Source organism: Aplidium turbinatum, chromosome 9, assembly GCF_918807975.1.
Source record: "Aplidium turbinatum chromosome 9, kaAplTurb1.1, whole genome shotgun sequence".
In the NCBI taxonomy this organism is placed as follows: domain Eukaryota; kingdom Metazoa; phylum Chordata; class Ascidiacea; order Aplousobranchia; family Polyclinidae; genus Aplidium; species Aplidium turbinatum.
In genome coordinates this window covers 12346113-12364471 of record NC_137480.1, presented here as the reverse complement: position 1 = coordinate 12364471, position 18359 = coordinate 12346113, and the positions used below count along the sequence as shown (strand labels likewise).

General features: G+C 36.7%; 1 protein-coding gene across 3 annotated transcripts; it reads left to right on the top strand.

The window, feature by feature from the left end:
• The first annotated feature begins 344 nt into the window (after window positions 1-344).
• LOC145776610 (uncharacterized) lies at window positions 345-17865 on the top strand. 3 transcript variants are annotated; one of them, XM_082587841.1, is made up of 8 exons: window positions 345-366; window positions 8745-8816; window positions 10023-10080; window positions 12639-12786; window positions 13055-13173; window positions 16248-16310; window positions 16684-16872; window positions 17251-17865. In XM_082587841.1, exons 2-8 carry the CDS (start codon window positions 8814-8816, stop codon window positions 17280-17282), a joined length of 612 nt encoding a protein of 203 aa, XP_082443967.1. In that variant the 5' UTR covers window positions 345-366; window positions 8745-8813; the 3' UTR covers window positions 17283-17865. The 3 variants fall into 3 exon arrangements, with proteins under 3 accessions (XP_082443967.1, XP_082443965.1, XP_082443966.1); XM_082587839.1 differs by having other exon boundaries at window positions 16242-16310; XM_082587840.1 differs by lacking the exon at window positions 345-366 and having other exon boundaries at window positions 8535-8816; window positions 16242-16310.
• The last annotated feature ends 494 nt before the right edge of the window (window positions 17866-18359 follow it).

The window sequence follows — 18359 nt, the reverse complement described above, 5'->3', positions numbered from 1 at the left end:
ACCTTGGAACCAGACATCTTTTTGGTGAAATCTGATGAAACTTTTCCCACTCAATTTTTTTCAAGAAAGTTTTTTCAATTTTTTTAGCTAAAAATTTCCGCTCGTATAGAAAATATTTTGCAAAAGGTTTGCAAATGCGTGATAGCAGTGTGTTATGTCTTAAAAACTATTTGTATTTTTAGGTGAAATTGCTTTGTTTAGAGTGCTTTAAATATCTGGTGAAATTGTATGTTGGAATTTCAGTTACTTTTTGGTGCCAAGCAGCTTCTAGTATTTGGCAACTCTGGTCCGGTGACGATGACAACAATGTTGCGCAAGATCATGTGATTCTGTGATCACCTGATCGACAAGTTTGTGATGATCCAGGTAAGATGGATATTTTATTCTGAGTAATTTCTTTTTTGATCTTTTACTTTTTTGATTCCTTATGTGATGGTAAGAGGCTAGTTGATAACCTCCATATTTTTAAGTTAGCCTACAGACTACAGTTATATTGTCAGTCAAACTAAACAATGCACACCATAGGCTAATTGTAACCCAATCACAAAATTTAGCCTCATTATCTCAAACTCTGAATCACATCAAATTCATAAAATTTCCAAAACTTAACAATGTTGTTTTTAAACCAAAGCAAACAAAAATTGTGCTGAGACAAAATGCAAGATGCAACTCTTTTGAAAAGTGGAAGTTGATTTTGGTAAAACTTTAGGCAGTGGCTATTTGACCGGCGCCGGTCTTTGAATCTGAAACACTATTTGACCGGTCATGACGTCACAATACAGTCACTTTTTTTCTTTTTCTCTTTCAAAGCAAAAGACGAGAAGCACGTATATAACTTCTAATTCGATCATTTTATTCAACTCGTTACGTGGCGCGTGCGTTACGTCGCAGGCTCATATACTAGAGGGACTGAGTTCGATACTACCCAGAAGCGTTCCTTATTCTATTATTTTTTTTTTTTAACTAAATTTTGACCCGAAGTGCATTTTTGTAGTTAATTTTTAATTTGAGTTGTCTACAGCCCAATTTTTTATGTCTTTTCAAATGTGAGTAATAAAGTTAGAGTTTTTTTAATTTGCTGGAATTTGAGAATTTCTCTGGGTAATTTTCCGTTTGGGGCCGTGCTAACGATAGCCTACTACATAATTTTTCATTCAGGCACGTTTTAAACCTTTCAAGGTTTTGCCACCTTTTCCCGTTCATTAACGTGCTGGTAGGTCTATATCGATTTTTGTAGTTAGTATCTTTTTCGTCCCGGACGCGTAAATGACGAAAAATAAAATGTTTGATTGATTGATGTGACCGTGTTTGCCGAACGAAGCATTACATTTTTGCTCTCAACAACAAGTAGTTATATACAATGTTTCTTTTAAAAAATGGTAATGGCATGTAAATGTAATGCAACTCAAATTAAAAATTGACTACAAAAGTGCACTTCGGGTCAAAATGTAGTTAAAAAATAAAAATAAATAAAAAAAGGAACGCTGCCGGGTAGTATCGAACTCAGTCCCTCTAGTATGGGAGCCTGCGACGTAACGCACGCGCCACGTAACGAGTTGTATAAAATGATCGAATTAGAAGTTATATACGCGCTTCTCGTCTTTTGCTTTGAAAGAGAAAAAGAAAAAAAGTGACTGTATAATGACGTCATGACGGTCAAATAGTGTTTCAGATTCAAAGACCGGCGCCGGTCAAATAGCCACTGCCAAAACTTTAACACACATTGCAGCTACAACAAAAACTACAGACAAAAGTAGCCTACCTAAAATTAGCTGTTCTTCATAACTAGATGTCAACCAGGTTAATTTGAAGGAAGTGGCTACATTTACGGCGCCGTAAATACAGCCGTTCCATGCCTTTTTTTTAATCTTTACGTCGCTTTTACTGCGCATGCACGCTGGTGCGTATTTTTCTTCTTTCTCGAAAGAACAAATGAAAAAAAGTGCATATATAACTTCTAAATTCAACCGCATTTACCAAGTGAATCTGTGGCGCGTGCGATCTTTGTCTGGCTCCTACTCCCAAGGATGTGAGTTCGGAGTTCGATACCACCAAGAGGTGTTTCTTTTTTTAAACTTAATTTCGAACCCGAAGTGACTCAATCGTTAAGTTACGCATTTTTGTGGCCGTTCAGTTTAGTTTGTTTTTAGTTCTGACCATCAAAACAAAAAACAGTATATGACAAACATAGCAGAGGTCTAAAAAAAGGTAGAAGCGACAAAACGCGGACGTTATAGCGTGCATAGACGTTATAGTGTGCATGTTTGACTCCAGCTACCCGCACTTGCTGTTGTTTCTCTGGGCAAGAAACTTTACAATAATTGCCTCTACCCAGTGATCGATTTTGAGTAATGGGTAGTACCAAATTTAAGTCATAAGTAGAGTAAACAACCGGAAACAGACATTGCCGTCGGCTGCAGCGTGGGTCAGGTGTAAGTCGGAAGGCGTACACACCGATGCAACAGCGCTCAAGTCTGCTTTCCCGCAATGCAGGATAAAGATAAACAAACAAACAAAGCTGGACAATCAGTTTAAAATATGGCACGGTCATAACACCTAAAATTTTTTTGAATTTAGAATTTTTTTTTACTCATATTAATTGTTAAAGAAAAAAACTTACTAGCCTTTTTTTCTCTTTGTTCTCAATTTATAAAATTTTTATTAAAGGTGTTGCGATCGTGCCATATTTTGAACTGATTGTCCTGCTTTAGTATCATGCACGCTAGTCTATAACGTCCGCGTTTTGTCGCTTCTACCTTACTCTGCTATGTTTGTCATAATATGTTGTTTTTTTGTTGTGATGGTCAGAACTAAAAACAAACTAAACTGAACGGCCACAAAAATGCGTAGCTTAACGATTGAGTCACTTCGGGTTCGAATTTAGTTTAAAAAAAGAAACACCTCTTGGTGGTATCGAACTCACATCCTTGGGAGTAAGAGCCAGACAAAGATTGCACGCGCAACAGATTCACTAGGTAAAAGCGATTGAATTTAGAAGTTAAATAGGCACTTTTTTTTATTTGTTCTTTCGAGAAAGAAGAAAAAATACGCACCAGCGTGCATGCGCAGTAAAAGCAACGTAAAGATTAAAAAAAAGGCATGGAACGGCTGTATTTACGGCGCCGTAAATGTAGCCACTTCCTAATTTGAATGTATACCATAAAAGAGACATGTTTTATTGATATGTTTAACAAGCCCCAATGTATAGTCCATAGGCAAGTCTACTAATTGCGTTCTTAGTAGGCTATTTGGGAAGTGGCTATTATTAGTGTACATTTACATCACGATTAAACCTACATCCCCACACAAGCACATAGTAATGTGTTCAAATTTGCGGGAGCAAGTCTTTTAGGCGCTGACAGTTAGGCGCTGGTCTAATAGGCGCGCACACTGTGGCGTCTGGATATTTAGGTGCGGAGCACTGTGGCGCCCGGTCATTTAGGTGCTATTCCTAGTAAAGTCTGTAGATTGTATCAGCTTGGCAGGTAGGGCAATGAAAATTATATCATGGCTTCCGTCAGTGAAGCTGCTTAAACCGGCAATGCTTTTCACACAAAATGTTATATTGAACAGAAAAATATATTGTTGTTTTATTGATTTATTATTGTTTTATTTGTTGTTAGTCTAGGTTTGCGTTGGTGAAAGCTTTATCAATAAATTATTGCTCAGATCTAACATCGGCTTATATGCAGGGCAATTAGAGCAGTAGACCACCTGATCTCCACAGGACACGTACTTCTGGAGTAGAAGTTGCCGGTTTAAAGGCGCAGCTTTGTGCAATCTGTTACCTTTAATAATTACTTCTACTTGAGACGGATAGATCGTGTGGAGATGAGGTGCGGGAAAACGCTCTACTACTCTTGATATTAGCACATCTCTACAGGACATTTGCAATGCATCCTGAACACAAGTTGCAGCCAGATGGAACTTTACTTAATCTATTATCTTTCGCAATTACTTCTGTTCGGGATGGATTGGCCATGTGACGAGAACGCATAAGACGCTGTACTACTGTTCACATGAATACATTTCTGCAGGGCATATAGGCTACACCTTGGCTACAAGTTGCAAGCATAATGGTGAGACTTCGCTCGTTATTAAACCTAATTGGGGTTTTGACGGAAAACTAAGTTACTCTTCACTCAAGGCTACCGCCCGCTTGAATACAGACTACGGTACATTTTTTACTGATGTTTAGTGTAGTTATTATTTGACCTAACTAAAAGTGAACTCATACATTTTCGGAATCTTGAATAGTTTATTGATAAAGCTTTCGCCAACGCAAACCTGGACTAACAACAAATAAATGCTGAACACGCGCATTAAAAAAACAACATATTTTTCTGTTCAATATAACATTTTATGTGAAAATCATTGCCGGTTTAAGCAGCTTCACTCACGGAAGCCATGACATATTTTCCTGGTCAATATAACACTTTGTGTGAAAAGCATTCCCGGTTTAAGCAGCTTCACTCAGGTATTTTTTCTGCTGAATATAACATTTTGTGTGAAAAAGCATTCCCGGTTTAAGCAGCTTCACCCATATATTTTTTCTGTTGAATATAACATTTTGTGTGAAAAAGCATTGCCGGTTTAAGCAACTTCACTCACTGAAGCCATGACCAACAACGCACACGCATTAACAAAACAATATATTTTCCTGTTCAATATAATATTTTGAGCACCTAAATGACCGGGTGCCACAGTGCTCCGCACCTAAATATCCACACGCCACAGTGTGCGCTAGGGTGTTTCATTTGCTCCCTTTGTTTGAATTTTGATCTGTCCCTAAGTTAATTCTGTTCCATTTGGGAAAAAAATAACCTGGAAATAATTTTTAATTTCATGGCCCCCCGTTTACCCCCCCCCCACCGCGACTCTGAAATTTCTGCTTACTCCAATCGCCATAACTCAAAAACTACTTTAGATAGGCATGGGTTGTTGGGTATCAAAGTTATTGCCATACCCCACTTTAATTCAAAAATGCTGTCAAAATAACAATCTGAGCAAAAAAAAATTTTTTTTCATTTTCGCACAACATAAGAAAAGCAGTTGGCATGAATATTGAATAGCCAAACATACGATGTGAACAACCAAACATAAGTGGCAACTGACAAACCGAAAACTGTGCCAACTGACAAACCAAAATTAATCACATGACACAATATTATCAAAAACCATCTATGAAGTAATAGGACATCACAATAAGTATATAATAGCACAGCAGGGGCTTACACAACCTCCATTAAGCAGGCAGCAACGTGGTGTGTTGTGCTTAGCGCATTGATCTTCGCACCAAAGAGTGTTTACATTAATTTCAGCTACTGAAACCACTGTGTTGCTGTTTTCTTGTGCACGAAAGGTCAAAATGATTGCCTCCATCCAGTAATGGGTAGTTAAAATAAATTCCAGTCATACTAATGTAAGTCACTGGAAACAGTGTATTACAGGCAACTCCAAAGCGAGTGCTGCAAAAATCGCCTACTATGTGCTGTGCTTCAATGATGTTTTTCCGTCCTGGAGGATAAAAATTCAATGACGGCAATACAAGTGAGACATGAATCATGAATAGTAACACAGCAACAGCTAATGCGGATTAAGTAAGACATGAATAGGATACTAAGGCCCGTATTGTAAGATCCAACTTGAGTTCAAACTGAAACTCAAGTTTGGCTTGGTCCATGTATTTGGTATACCATAACCCAAGTCCAACTTTCTGATGTATTCAGCAGCATGTATCAAGATAGTCTGCAACGTCCCTTGTAGTCTGCCTGTAGACACCATAGTATAGGGGAAGTCACTCTGTCTCGAATTTATTTGAAATTACCAAGTCTCCTGATGTTACGCTGTACTGCTCAGCATAGTTTCCAGAGGGGTGATTAATTAGAGTTTATTGAACTCTGTCGTATTTTCCTGGAAAATTCACTACAAAATCCAATAACCTTCAAAAACCCAGGAGCTTTGCATAAAGCCAGATGGACGGCAAAGCTGATTTACTCTGGCATTAAGATATATCTTCTGGGAAAGTACATTGGAGAGCTTCCACTTGGCGCTGTTACTGCCACTCAACAAACCTCAAAGATAAGAGGCTTTGTCAACTTCGTCACTTATGTCATGTGTATTCTCAGTGGTGGTTGACATGTTCATCGCCCACTGACGCTCCATGGAATGATCTAGAGTTTTACAATATGCTGTTCACTTACAGCAACATCAATAACTGTATTGCTCTGAAGGCATTAAAGAGACACCTTTGGTACTTGACAGAGAAAATGATTTATCTTTCTCTATTCAGAGAACACACCCCTGTTGAAGAAACTTGGTTTATTGCTGATCGAATGCTACAATGCATTGATACACACTCAGCCATCCCAAAACAGCGACATGGATCTGGGTTTGAAAAATCAAAATTTCAACAACACTTTGGGCCATCAACAAGGCTTTGTGATTTAGTTGGACAAGATTCATGCTATTTTATCAACTTGTTAAACCTGAACCATAAATTTTTGCACCTGTCTGTTAATGAATGGCATGATAACAGCATCTTAAAAGAAAACCTGGTAAATGTCCTAGAAAGCAATGTAATTAATGACTGTGCTGAAAGGTATATAAAATTAAGCTCAAACTTCTTGGGATCTTCTCACAGCGAAGACCATTACCAAGACACCCTGCAAGTGGCAGAAATACCAAGACACCAAGACAAGTGGCAGAAAAACACAAAAAGTGTCAACCATTCCTTCGCAAAACAAGCACCCACTCTTTGACGATTATATGCATGCATCATCAATCATGATAATATGTCAACCAACTGGCTTGGATACTAATTGTACTTGCAGTTTTTGAAAAAAATGTAACTATTTGCAGGATAATAGATAACTTAAGCCCGTATTCTAAGATCCAACTTGAGTTCAAGCTGAAACTCAAGTTTGACTTGGTCCATGCATTTGGTATACCATAACCCAAGTCCAACAATTGTGTTCCAGCTTGGATCTTAGAATACGGGCATTAGTATCCTATCCATGTCTTACTTAATGAGCTTTAGCTGTTGCTGTGTTACTATTCATGATTCATGTCCCACTTGTGTTGTCGTCATTAAATTTTTATCCTCCAGGACGGAAAAACATCATTGAAGCACAGCACATAGTAGGCAATTTTTGCAGCACTCGCTTTGGAGTTGCCTGTAATACACTGTTTCCAGTGACTTACATTAGTATGACTGGAATTTATTTTAACTACCCATTACTGGATGGAGGCAATTATTTTGACCTTTCTTGCACAAGAAAACAGCAACACAGTGGTTTCAGTAGCTGAAATTAATGTAAACACTCTTTCGTGCGAAGACCAATGCGGCAATGCGCTAAGCACAACACACCACGTTGCTGCCTGCTTAATGGAGGTTGTGTGAGCCACTGCTGTGCTATTACTTATTGTGATGTCCTATTACTTCATAGATGGTTTTTGATAATTGTGTTATGTGATTAATTTTGGTGTTGTGTCAGTTGCCACTTATGTTTGGTTGTTCACATCGTATGTTTGGCTATTCAATATTCATGCCAACTGCTTTTCTTATGTTGTGCAATAATGAAAAAAAAAATTTTTTGCTCAGATTATTATTTTGGCAGCATTTTTGAATTAAAGTGGGGTATGGCAATAACTTTGATACCCAACAACCCATGTCTATCTAAAGTGGTTTTTGAGTTATGGCGACTGGAGTAGGCAGAAATTTCGGAGTCGCGGTGGGGGGGGTAAACGGGGGGCCATGAAATTAAAAATTATTTCCAGGTTATTTTTTTCCCAAATGGAACAGAATTAACTTAGGGACAGATCAAAATTCAAATAAAGGGAGCAAATGAAACACCCTAGTGTGCGCGCCTATTAGACCAGCGCCTAACTGTCAGCGCCTAAAAGACGTGGACCCAAATTTGCATGGCCGATTGTTGAGAGCTCTAGTACGATGCTCAAATGGGCACTGGTTTGATGCCGTTTAAGAGCATGTGGCTGTGTCTTTACTTAATGGACAGTTAACGCATGCCTGAGGGTGGACAAAAAGATTGGTCTCCTTGCCTTATTGTCTAATTAATCTAAATCTTCAACCACCTGGCGTCAGCCTGGATACAATAAAAAAAAATACTTGAAAGAGTTTGAGTTGATTTTGCAATACCGTAGTTATCTAAAGTACATTAACTATAATTTTCCATACCGTACTGACCTTTTTTATCACAAGCGCAACTGATGTGTGCATAATCCTTCCTTTTTGCAATTGATTGAGTTTCGCTTTTATCAGCATGGTCGTTGCTTACTTCACAATATAGATTTTAAAGACCTGTTTTAGCCTTTCTTTTGTGCTTCAAAGAAGCCTGGTCTTTATCTCAAAACTTTAAGGTCAACAGTAAGCTGTTGAATAATATTGTTCACCCTGGACAAACTCTGCACATGATATTCTACACACATTGAGATCATGGATTTGGCACATGAAAAGCAAGTCTCAACCTTGGCAAGCATGGTGTTAAAACTCCCCCAAGAGGTGCTTGTATTCTGTGTCCAAAATATGATATTTGAATCAAAATCACAGATATATAAATATGTGTTTAAAACCACTTGTCTCTAGCTTTTTATTAAACATCTACTTACGTTACTTTTAACTGATTCTACAAATATAGGTAATTTTTGTCTGGGAAGAGTAAGATAGGAGAAATATATCTAAATTTTAATATTAATTGGTTTTATAAAAAGATTTTATGTGGCAGGCAACAATTGGAGAGGACAGTCAAATTCACAATATTTGCTCACTGAATCACAGAGAGTAATTTGCAGCCATGGTAAGATGATTCCTGTATTCGATGCTTATATTTCATAATCCAAATGAACACAACTACAAACAGATTATTATGCCAAATGTATAAAATTAATTATTGGCCCAGTTGTGTTACAAAAATTAAAAACTAAGCCACTTGGAAAAATTTTGGCATTTCTTTATAAAAAACACATCTTAGAGATGCAGCAAATATATTAACAAATAAAATATTTTACCGCGTTATTTTTAGAAAGTCAATTGTGGCAAAAAACACCCATGGCATATAACTGGTAACCTACCGGTACAGTTGTGCACTAATTGACTAGGCTAACCAGATCATATTGTCTTATCACTATCAGCAATGCATGTAAGTTCTAAGACATCATGCTTTTTCAAATAGAATGTTTCTGGATCCAGTATCAGGACTTTTGAACACTTTTTGTAAGCAATAATGCAATTTTAATGTCAGTGGTTGTATGAACTACACACTACACAGACAGACAGACCTCAAGAGTAAAACTTATAGCCTGAACTTACTGGGCTAACTGTTATAGTAACTAATGCAGTAGTTGCACTAGGCCTATAGCCTGGTAACTGGGAGCTGAGCTTATCAGCTAGTCTATTAACCAAAAACACTCCTACAGCTTCCCTCACAAGCCAGCCCCAAAAACCCTGTCAACTGCAAACCATTTGCATTGTTTTCCAGCTTAGGGGTTCTGTTAAAGGAAAAAAAAAACTGATCTGTATTTCCAATTTGAATTTGAAGTTTCATAACTGATATTTCTTGAAAGATTACGTGGCAAGCGGCGCGGCTGTGTCATTTCAACCTTCTACGTGGCGCGGCGAAAAAATCAAAACGGGGCTTGCATCACTACTACAATACTACATCTGTATTCTAAATAAAGACAAATAAAATTTAAATTTTATGGCACATTTTAATAGTTTTACCATCTTGATGAACCTCAAGTGATTGAAGCTCAAGTAGTGAAGGTTAAAAATTTTGTAAATTGAGCAAAATTGATTGCCGCTAGTGGTTTATGAGATCTTTACCTTGCTACGGTACTATTTTACTTGATTTTGGGCCATTTATAACAGTGTTGAAAATATGGTAGCCTACATATACAAGCATCTGTAATACTTTGTATGGCAATACATTTTTTGCTTTTAACTGAGAATTTCAATGGCATAGAGTCTTAATTCAAGCTACATGTAGGTCTTGTTTATTTTTCAGTCACCAAACGGGGGTGACGATCACAGTGGATACTTTGAAACGGCTCACTTTCAAATTGGTATACAGTATAGTTCCATTCATTATTTTAAACCAGGGGTCACCAAACTACGGGCCGGGCCCGCGAACTGATTTCATTCGGCCCGCTACATCCTGCGGAAATAACAGCTGTACTACAACTGTTAAGGAAAAAAGTTACCAAACTTTTTGTAAAGGACTGACGTTGCTGTTTATCATTAGGCCACCACAAATGAAGACAGCCGAGGGCTAGGCTAAATTTGGAAAGATGTAGGCTAATGGTTCTTCAAGAGCACGATGCCCTGTAGTCAGAGATGGGTGTGATCTTGATCTTGAAGAGCACTTTTATTTTGGTGATCTTGATCTAAGATCACTTTTTTTGTGTGATTGTGATCTTGAAAGTCAATAAGATCAAGATCACTTTGGAATTTAAGTTGACTTACTATTATAGAGATATTTTTTTGAACTGGTACCGTACAAAGTAGCCTAATTCGTGGTAACTACTACCATTTAGCCACTGTTAAGAGTTAATATGACTCATGGGTCTAATAAAAGTCGATTTGAAGTCTCAATCGAGTTTATTAGTGTTGCCATTTCAAAATTGAAAAGTTTTCTGTGGTAACCTAGCCTACGACTGCATATAAAAGTATGACAAAAAATGACTAAAATTTGTTTACATTTCTGTTTTGTGAATCTAAAAATTTGTTTTTGCTTTTGTTGATCCAATCTTAGATGTTTGAAAAGTTTAGGTTGGCGATGCTAAAAAATGGGCTCTAGTCGACTTTAGTCATGTGAAGTGGCTTATTGCAGACTGCAGTGAACCAACCAGACTGAGAATTGTTTAGGATATAGGCTAAAAATAAAAAATAGTACATAAAATGTGTAAATAGATGCTATCCCTTTTCATATAGTTTTTGATTTTGTTTGAAACGGTTTATTTGACCTCAGATCTGTGAGCTTTTTTGTTAGCAGACAGCCAGACACAGCAGTAGGCTACCAATCTTTTCAGATGGGTAACTAGTGCGATTATTCTTGATATAATCCAATTAAAATTTGCGACAGCGACTGTGCAATACGAATAAAAGCTTTGAATATTAACCAGACAATAATTTGATGAAAAATGGTTTAGTTCAAAAATGTTCTTCCGATTATTCCCCTTTGAGATTATTTCATCTTTGAGAGCTTATTGATCCTGGCAGTTTCGCATACTTGTAGAGGCTTTGATTCACTGGTGCAGGCCCGGTTACCAAGATGGGCTGAGTAAAGTTTCTGATTGTTGGTGTTGTTGGCTGTTAATCATTCCATTCACTAGGTGCCGCTGCTTAGAGAGCTGTCTTTGAAATGCGTAGTTAAGCACATAGGCCTACCCCGAAAGCCGAACCAGCGCCATTTGATCTTGAAGTTTCTTTGTCAAGTGTTCTATTGGGGAACTATTCCATTGGATGCAAATCGAGACAACCATTTGCGCCTATATCAGGGCTGGATGGTCTGAAAGCCCTTGATGAAGATGTAACTGTATAGCAGCTCAAATTATGCGCAGGCATCCAAAACGGGTCGACTATACATGACTGAAGTAGTCTAAAAATAACCCTCGGCCTTGAGGTTGCAAACTTACGATCCTACTCAAACTACAGCAACGATTGATAATAATAACAACAGTCATTAACTTTCTACAATCTTTAGGCCAGTGTTTGAGTAGTTAAAAACAAAAGTTTGCAATACCACTTACCTTTAACCGGGTTGCTTATGAGTAAAATTTGTTTTTTTGCACCCTCATCGACCAAGAACTGCATTTTTTCAAGTAGCCTACCCTAAAAAGTGATCTTGATCTTCAAAATCACGATCTTGATCTTCAAGATCATGTATTCTTGGTGATCTTGATCTTCAAGATTACCCAAACAGGTGATCTTGCTCATCTCTGCCTGTGGTGAATCCCAGCAGGGGATAACTTTTACAGCAACCTTTCGATTTTCATCACAACTTTGCTATTCCTCCGCTAACTTTGTTATTTATTGTGCTCAATTCAAGTCAATGAAAATTCTAAATTGTTGTATATCTTTTCGCAATTCGCATCCGGCCCACAGCTGTTAATCTCACAGCAATCCGACCCTCAGAGAAAAAAGTTTGGTGACCCCTGTTCTAAACAATATCAACCGCTTGGCTATGACTTGGATTTGTTGACTGTTATATGATTAAACAATCAAGAAAAAACTGGTTAAAGTGTCTAACTCCTTATCATTTGTTATCAAAGATCATGTCAACTATGACGCAGGATGTGTATGATTAATGTGTATCCACTATCATTCATCTTCAATAGAGTATTAAAGCAACATAGAAACTGTAAGCAGAGTAAATATCAGTTTCAACAGTTTGGTGATGGATATTGCACATAACAAAATAATGACTTTTTTCATGTAAACTCTGTAATGAATGAGCATGTTTGCGGCGAATCACCTTATTGTAGATCAAAGGTCATCCTTGCTGTTTCAACATCGTTTATGTTTGAATGGATAGGCTACAATAGGGATATGATATGTTTATGAAATAATGATGGTACAACAATAAACATACTTTTGGAACACATTACATTTGCATCTACAGATGAAGATTCAGATCAGGTGGATAGTTCTGACTGGAGGTACAACTCGTTTTTCCGCTGCAATGCTTATGTAAGCGATGCCACTGCCAGAGCGATGTCGCAGTGTGGAATGTATCACACTGGTTTTGATGATGTCACTCGTTGTCATAGGTATGTCATGTGAAAATTTCTTGTGTTTGTGGTAGTCTGTATATCAGTTTTTGTGAAACTGTTCTCTGTGTGCTTGTTCATTTTATAGCATGTATCTAAGTTGGTTGTGGAGTTTTATCACTTGTGAAAGACTATTGTGATATCTATATCGTAAGCATTTCCATCATATTTCATGACTATGGAGGCCTATCATCAATCAAATTCTTGATTTTAAGACAATCTTTTGATCAAACTAATTTATTTAAGCAAATGATTTTGCTTTGCATAGCTGCCAGAAAGTACATAATAACTGGAAGAAAGGTGATAGAATCGATGACCCTGGATTGCACGAAACTGATTGTCATTTCTTCAATTTGTATCAAAGCAATCACCATTACTCCGATCTAGGTACTGTTGTCTGTAGGATAACCTGTCCGAAGTCAATGATAGTTGAAGTTTGATACAAATGTTTTAGTGGCTACTGTATTTTTTTTTTTCGATTACTGTATAACTACCGCATAAGGTGCTTTAAGATTGAAGGGAGCAGTTCTATATCAAAGAATTAATAAATTTCTCAACAAACATAACATTTTGTCTACATGCCAGCATGGCTTTAAAAGTAATGACTCCACTTCACTAGCCACAACAAGAATATATGACGAACTGTTATCTGCCATGAATCAAAAGGAATTCACATGCTCAATTTTTCTGGATTTAAGCAAAGCCTTTGATACTGTAGATCATAAAATCTTACTAAGCAAACTTTACAATTATGGCCTTCGAGGTAAAGTTCTGAGTCTTTTAAATTCCTACTTATCTAATAGACAACAATGTACTAAAATACTTGGAAATACATCTGACTTTGAACAGGTAAAATGTGGTGTCCCTCAAGGCTCTGTTTTAGGGCCATTACTCTTTCTGTTATATGTGAATGACTTACCAAATGCAACAAATTTTAAAACAACATTATTTGCTGATGACACCAATTTACATATGACAGATAAAGACTTAACTTGCCTTCAAAAAAGAGTAAATAAAGAAATAAAATTTGTCGATATTTGGATGAGACAAAATAAGCTGTCAATTAACTATTCAAAAACTGCATACATGATAATATGTAAAAATTCTTTCAAAGCCAAATCCTTTCAATTAAGTATTAATGGAAATCCTATTCAACAAGTAGATTCAATTAAATATCTTGGTGTTACCCTTGACAACAAGCTATCATGGAAATCACATTTAACTTGTCTTCGCACAAAGCTAAATAAAACTTGTGGAATTTTATATAAGCTCAGACATTTTGTACCACTTAGTACATTGCGTGTTGTTTATTTTGCTCTTTTTCAATCTCATTTACAATATTCATTAATAAATTGGGGTAGGGCTGATAAATCTATTTTACATCCCATAGAAGTTATTCAAAATAAAGCTCTTAGAGCATGTTTATTTTACCCTAGACATGCCTCTGTAAATTTATTATATGTTAAATTTGATGTTCCCAAGCTTAATGACTTAATTGAAATTGAGTATGCCAATTTCATGCACAAATATAAAAATGGACTTCTACCTGATTGTTTTAGTGCTTATTTTAATGATTTAAATAATATCCATCAACATAATACTCGCCACAAGATAAAATCCCAATATTTCTTACCCAGAACTAATAATAACTCCGGGCAAAAAATGCTACAGTACTTGGGACCCCAAGCATGGGGTAAGGTTCCTTCAGAAATTAAATGTTTGTCTCCCTTTTCATTCAAAAAGCAATATCAAACGCACTTGGTCGGTTGTTACTCTTGCTAAATGCAACTCTGTTGTGTATTTTTCAGTGAAATTGATCTGACATGTCTGACAACTTTTGGGATCTAATTTGTGTTTTGTTTGATTTCTCTGTTTTTTTTTATGTTATGTTCATATACAATCTTCTCATGTTTTGGCTTGCATTTACTAACCCCCACATTGCGATTGTAACCTTATTCAACGTTTCATTATTTTCTCTAAGTGTTTTTCAGTATAATTTTCATTGGTAGTATTTTTTTGTAAAATACGGTACTGCCGCCGGGGTGGAAGCTGACTTGGTGACCTCATAAGGTCTTTCGCTTCCTTCCTCTCTCACTTCTATGTAATGTACCAATGTATTTGTCGTGATAATTTGAGAAAAAAATAAACCAGTGATTGATTGATTGATTTTATGCATGGGTTTTTTCTTTTTTTTTCGCTTTTCCCTTACATTGTGCAGCAGTCGAGCATGTACAATAGCTTACTTAAGAATATCCAATATCCATAAATAAGAGGGTGTAGTTAAAAAGCAGACATATCTCCTAAATCCACTCCCTAAAGCCATGGCGTCTGTTCATAGCGGAAAAAAAAGTTTATACTATTCATACCAACATATATTCCAACCACAGAGTAGTGTGCACGGAATAGCCCGATTCGGAGAAATGCCAATTGGAGACAACCTTTTTGGAGAAACCCCATTCGGTGATTTTTTGAAAATGCTGCGACGGCTTCTGTTTATTTAGAGAATTTGTAGGGATCATTTAAGTAGTTTTTTTTTCAGTGAGGCAGATGTAAATTAGCTGAAATCTTGTGGATACATTTTAAGGAAGCAATTGCCAGATTCGCCACTGATGTGTCGACTGTGGTAATGATTCATGCGTAACAATTTTGGATGGGCAATTTGGAATCTGATCTTTGCATGCACATCTTAAATCATTACGGTTTTGCCATCTATTCCTTTTGTTGGTTCTGTTACTGTAGTTTATTTCCACAATATTGTTTCTCTGCATTCCGACAAAGAAAAATAAACTGAATTAAAATTTAGAGAATAATAAAAAAGCGAATTGAAAATAATTTTTAAACTATTAAATTAAAATATTTTCTCACATTAAATTGACATGTGTCTTGCGTCACAGATTGTATTTAAACCTTTTAAATTTGTATGCACAAACACTACATTGCAAAAAATTTACGTTTTGATGGGGGAGGCTATAATTTGTTGTTATTAACCTCAATTATAAGCTAACTCCTTTGAATAAACAGATGCAGCTGTGGGATTTTAGAAATCTCTAGGCTGTCTCCGAATAGTCGTATACCGTGGTGTGCATTCAGATGCTGAATGATAGTTATCGTCTATTTTCTGTGTTTTATCTGCTGTGGTTGCTGCATGGAATTCAACAAGAAGGCAACCTGTGTTTTGCAGTCAACTGTACAATGTGGCAAGAATAGCGATAGACATGTGTTTTGACCAATGCCATATGCTCCCACTGCTAGTAAGTAGTCAGCACGTTTTGCTGATTATCTGGAAGAAATCCCTCTTTCTGCAGCAGAATAATTGCAGCATGCATGTCACTAAAACTGCATTTGCATGTTATTCATTTCTCATTTGATGATCTTATTGTGAAAATTGTGAGCTATTGAAAAGAAAATGTTACACTTTCCTTTGAAGTGTTAGCCATGATATTTATTGCTTGAAGGTGCAGAACCGTTCTGGAATGAAGACAAAGGAACGCAATGGTCTGCTCAAGCTCAAAGCAATGTTTCAGGTGAGAGGAAATGCTCGAGGCTTCTACTGTTCTTACACGATTTATCAATCTGAATTTCGATGATGGTTATCGCAGGTGACTTTTATTGGTTAAGAAATTTCGACTTTTTAGTATGTCCCCGCGGTCTACTCAAATATCACATAACTTTTCGGAGCTGGGGTACCTCAACTGCCATACTACGTTAGATAGATTACATAGCCAAATGCTATGGTTGGCTTTAAACGATCTTTTAGTGGCTTCCATGAATATTGACGAGATTCCTTTTTAAAGTCTGCTGCCTACAGTTTGAGAGGCACTGGATAGATTGTTTTTGTGATTTTAATTGTTGCAAATAACTGTGGAAGAACTGGTTTTCACTCAAATTCTTGTACAGAGCAGAGACACTGCACCGTAGGATTTTTCGCTGGTATGATCGGCGCCACGCTCAGCAGTGTAGGAAACAGAGCTTGGAGGTGCCTGGACCAGTGTCTTCTTTTTGGACGACGCAGTGACACATTTTTGTCCTCTCTTCCAACTGATGGTGACGTCATTCGACGAGGCAACTCGGGTGGAAATGTCCCAGGTTAGAGCTTTAACTTGATGTGTAGTAAATGTGGATTGATCAACAGCTACAAACTTTCCAAGTCCGCAAAAAGGTTATCTTTCAGTTGCACTTACGCCAGTATACATTTTAGAGACTGCTTTGACGCATTATTAAAAGACCCTTGCTCAATAGTGATACAGTACACTAACATGAATAAATCCCTTTGGTGGTTGTTGAGTCATGCAAATATCATGAAAGCAATGCTTAGCTATAAACAAGAAATTTTCCATCGTAGCTTGAAACGTTGTTACTATATCAATGGCACTAGTTTGCACAAGTAGCATCATTCTTGTACTGTGAACAGCTGATATTGTGTAGGCTACTGTGAACTTATTTTTATACAAAGTTTTTTTTCAGGTCTTGTCCACAAAGTTGTTAAAAATGAATGAAGGAAGGCAGTGAAAAAGGTGCTTTATCATGTACAGTCGAACAAGAGTGAAATTTAAGCTTGAAAAGCTTGCTATTGTATTGTACATAATCGTTTTCGATTTTCTCGTCTTAATTGAAATTTTTCAATCATTGCTAACCGTTTAGTTAATGTTTTATATTTTTATGCATCTTTTCACCACTAATTCCACGACTCAGGGATTCCAAGTTTTAACCTTTAAAAATAGTTTGCTAAGTTTTCTTGTAATATAGCTTCAAATATATAGAGTAATATAGCTTCAACATTTACAAACTTTGAAAGTGGATGCGGGCCATCTTCTAAATTAGAACATTGATTAATTCCCAGCTTTGTGTACAATGTGCATTGTGCATGCTTTGTCACATTGTATATTTAACTTGTATAAAGTAGTTCAACGATAGTGTTGCTGAAGAACCGTATAAACATCAGTTTGCAAAGGATTTTGCACTTTTGCTGTCTTCAAAATACGTAAAAAGTATACATTTTATACTGACCCCTCTTAGAAGCAATTCTTCATCCAGTTTTGTAACCTTCGTTTTCAAATATATACAGTAGATGAGAATAGTGAGGTAGATAACCCTGAAAATACTTCATTTGGTGACACAAGCATGAAAATTGGCACACATGTACTTTGGACCATGTAGATTTCAAAAGTTTAATTAACCAAACGAAAATTCAAAATGGCGGCCCGTGACGTCAAAATTCAAAATGGCCGCCATGCAGGTCCTGGACTGACGTAGGAAAGTTGCTTTATGAGAGCAATGTTGATGTGTCTCATTTCTTACTACCTTGAAAATGTTATTTTTAAGACAGTATGAATGATTTAAGATGGTATTCAACAAAAACAGGTGTGTAACGTACTATGGACAGAGAAAGGGTTTCACAAATTTGACAGTCAGGTGTGCAGAATAGTCTAAACTTTGATACTTCCACCCAAACAGACTTAAAATACTTTCTTAAAAAGACAATTCATGTACAGTCAACATTTCTGTTATCAGTTATTACTACTGAGTACGTAAATCATGTTCATGACAATGATTCACATGTAAATAATATCTAT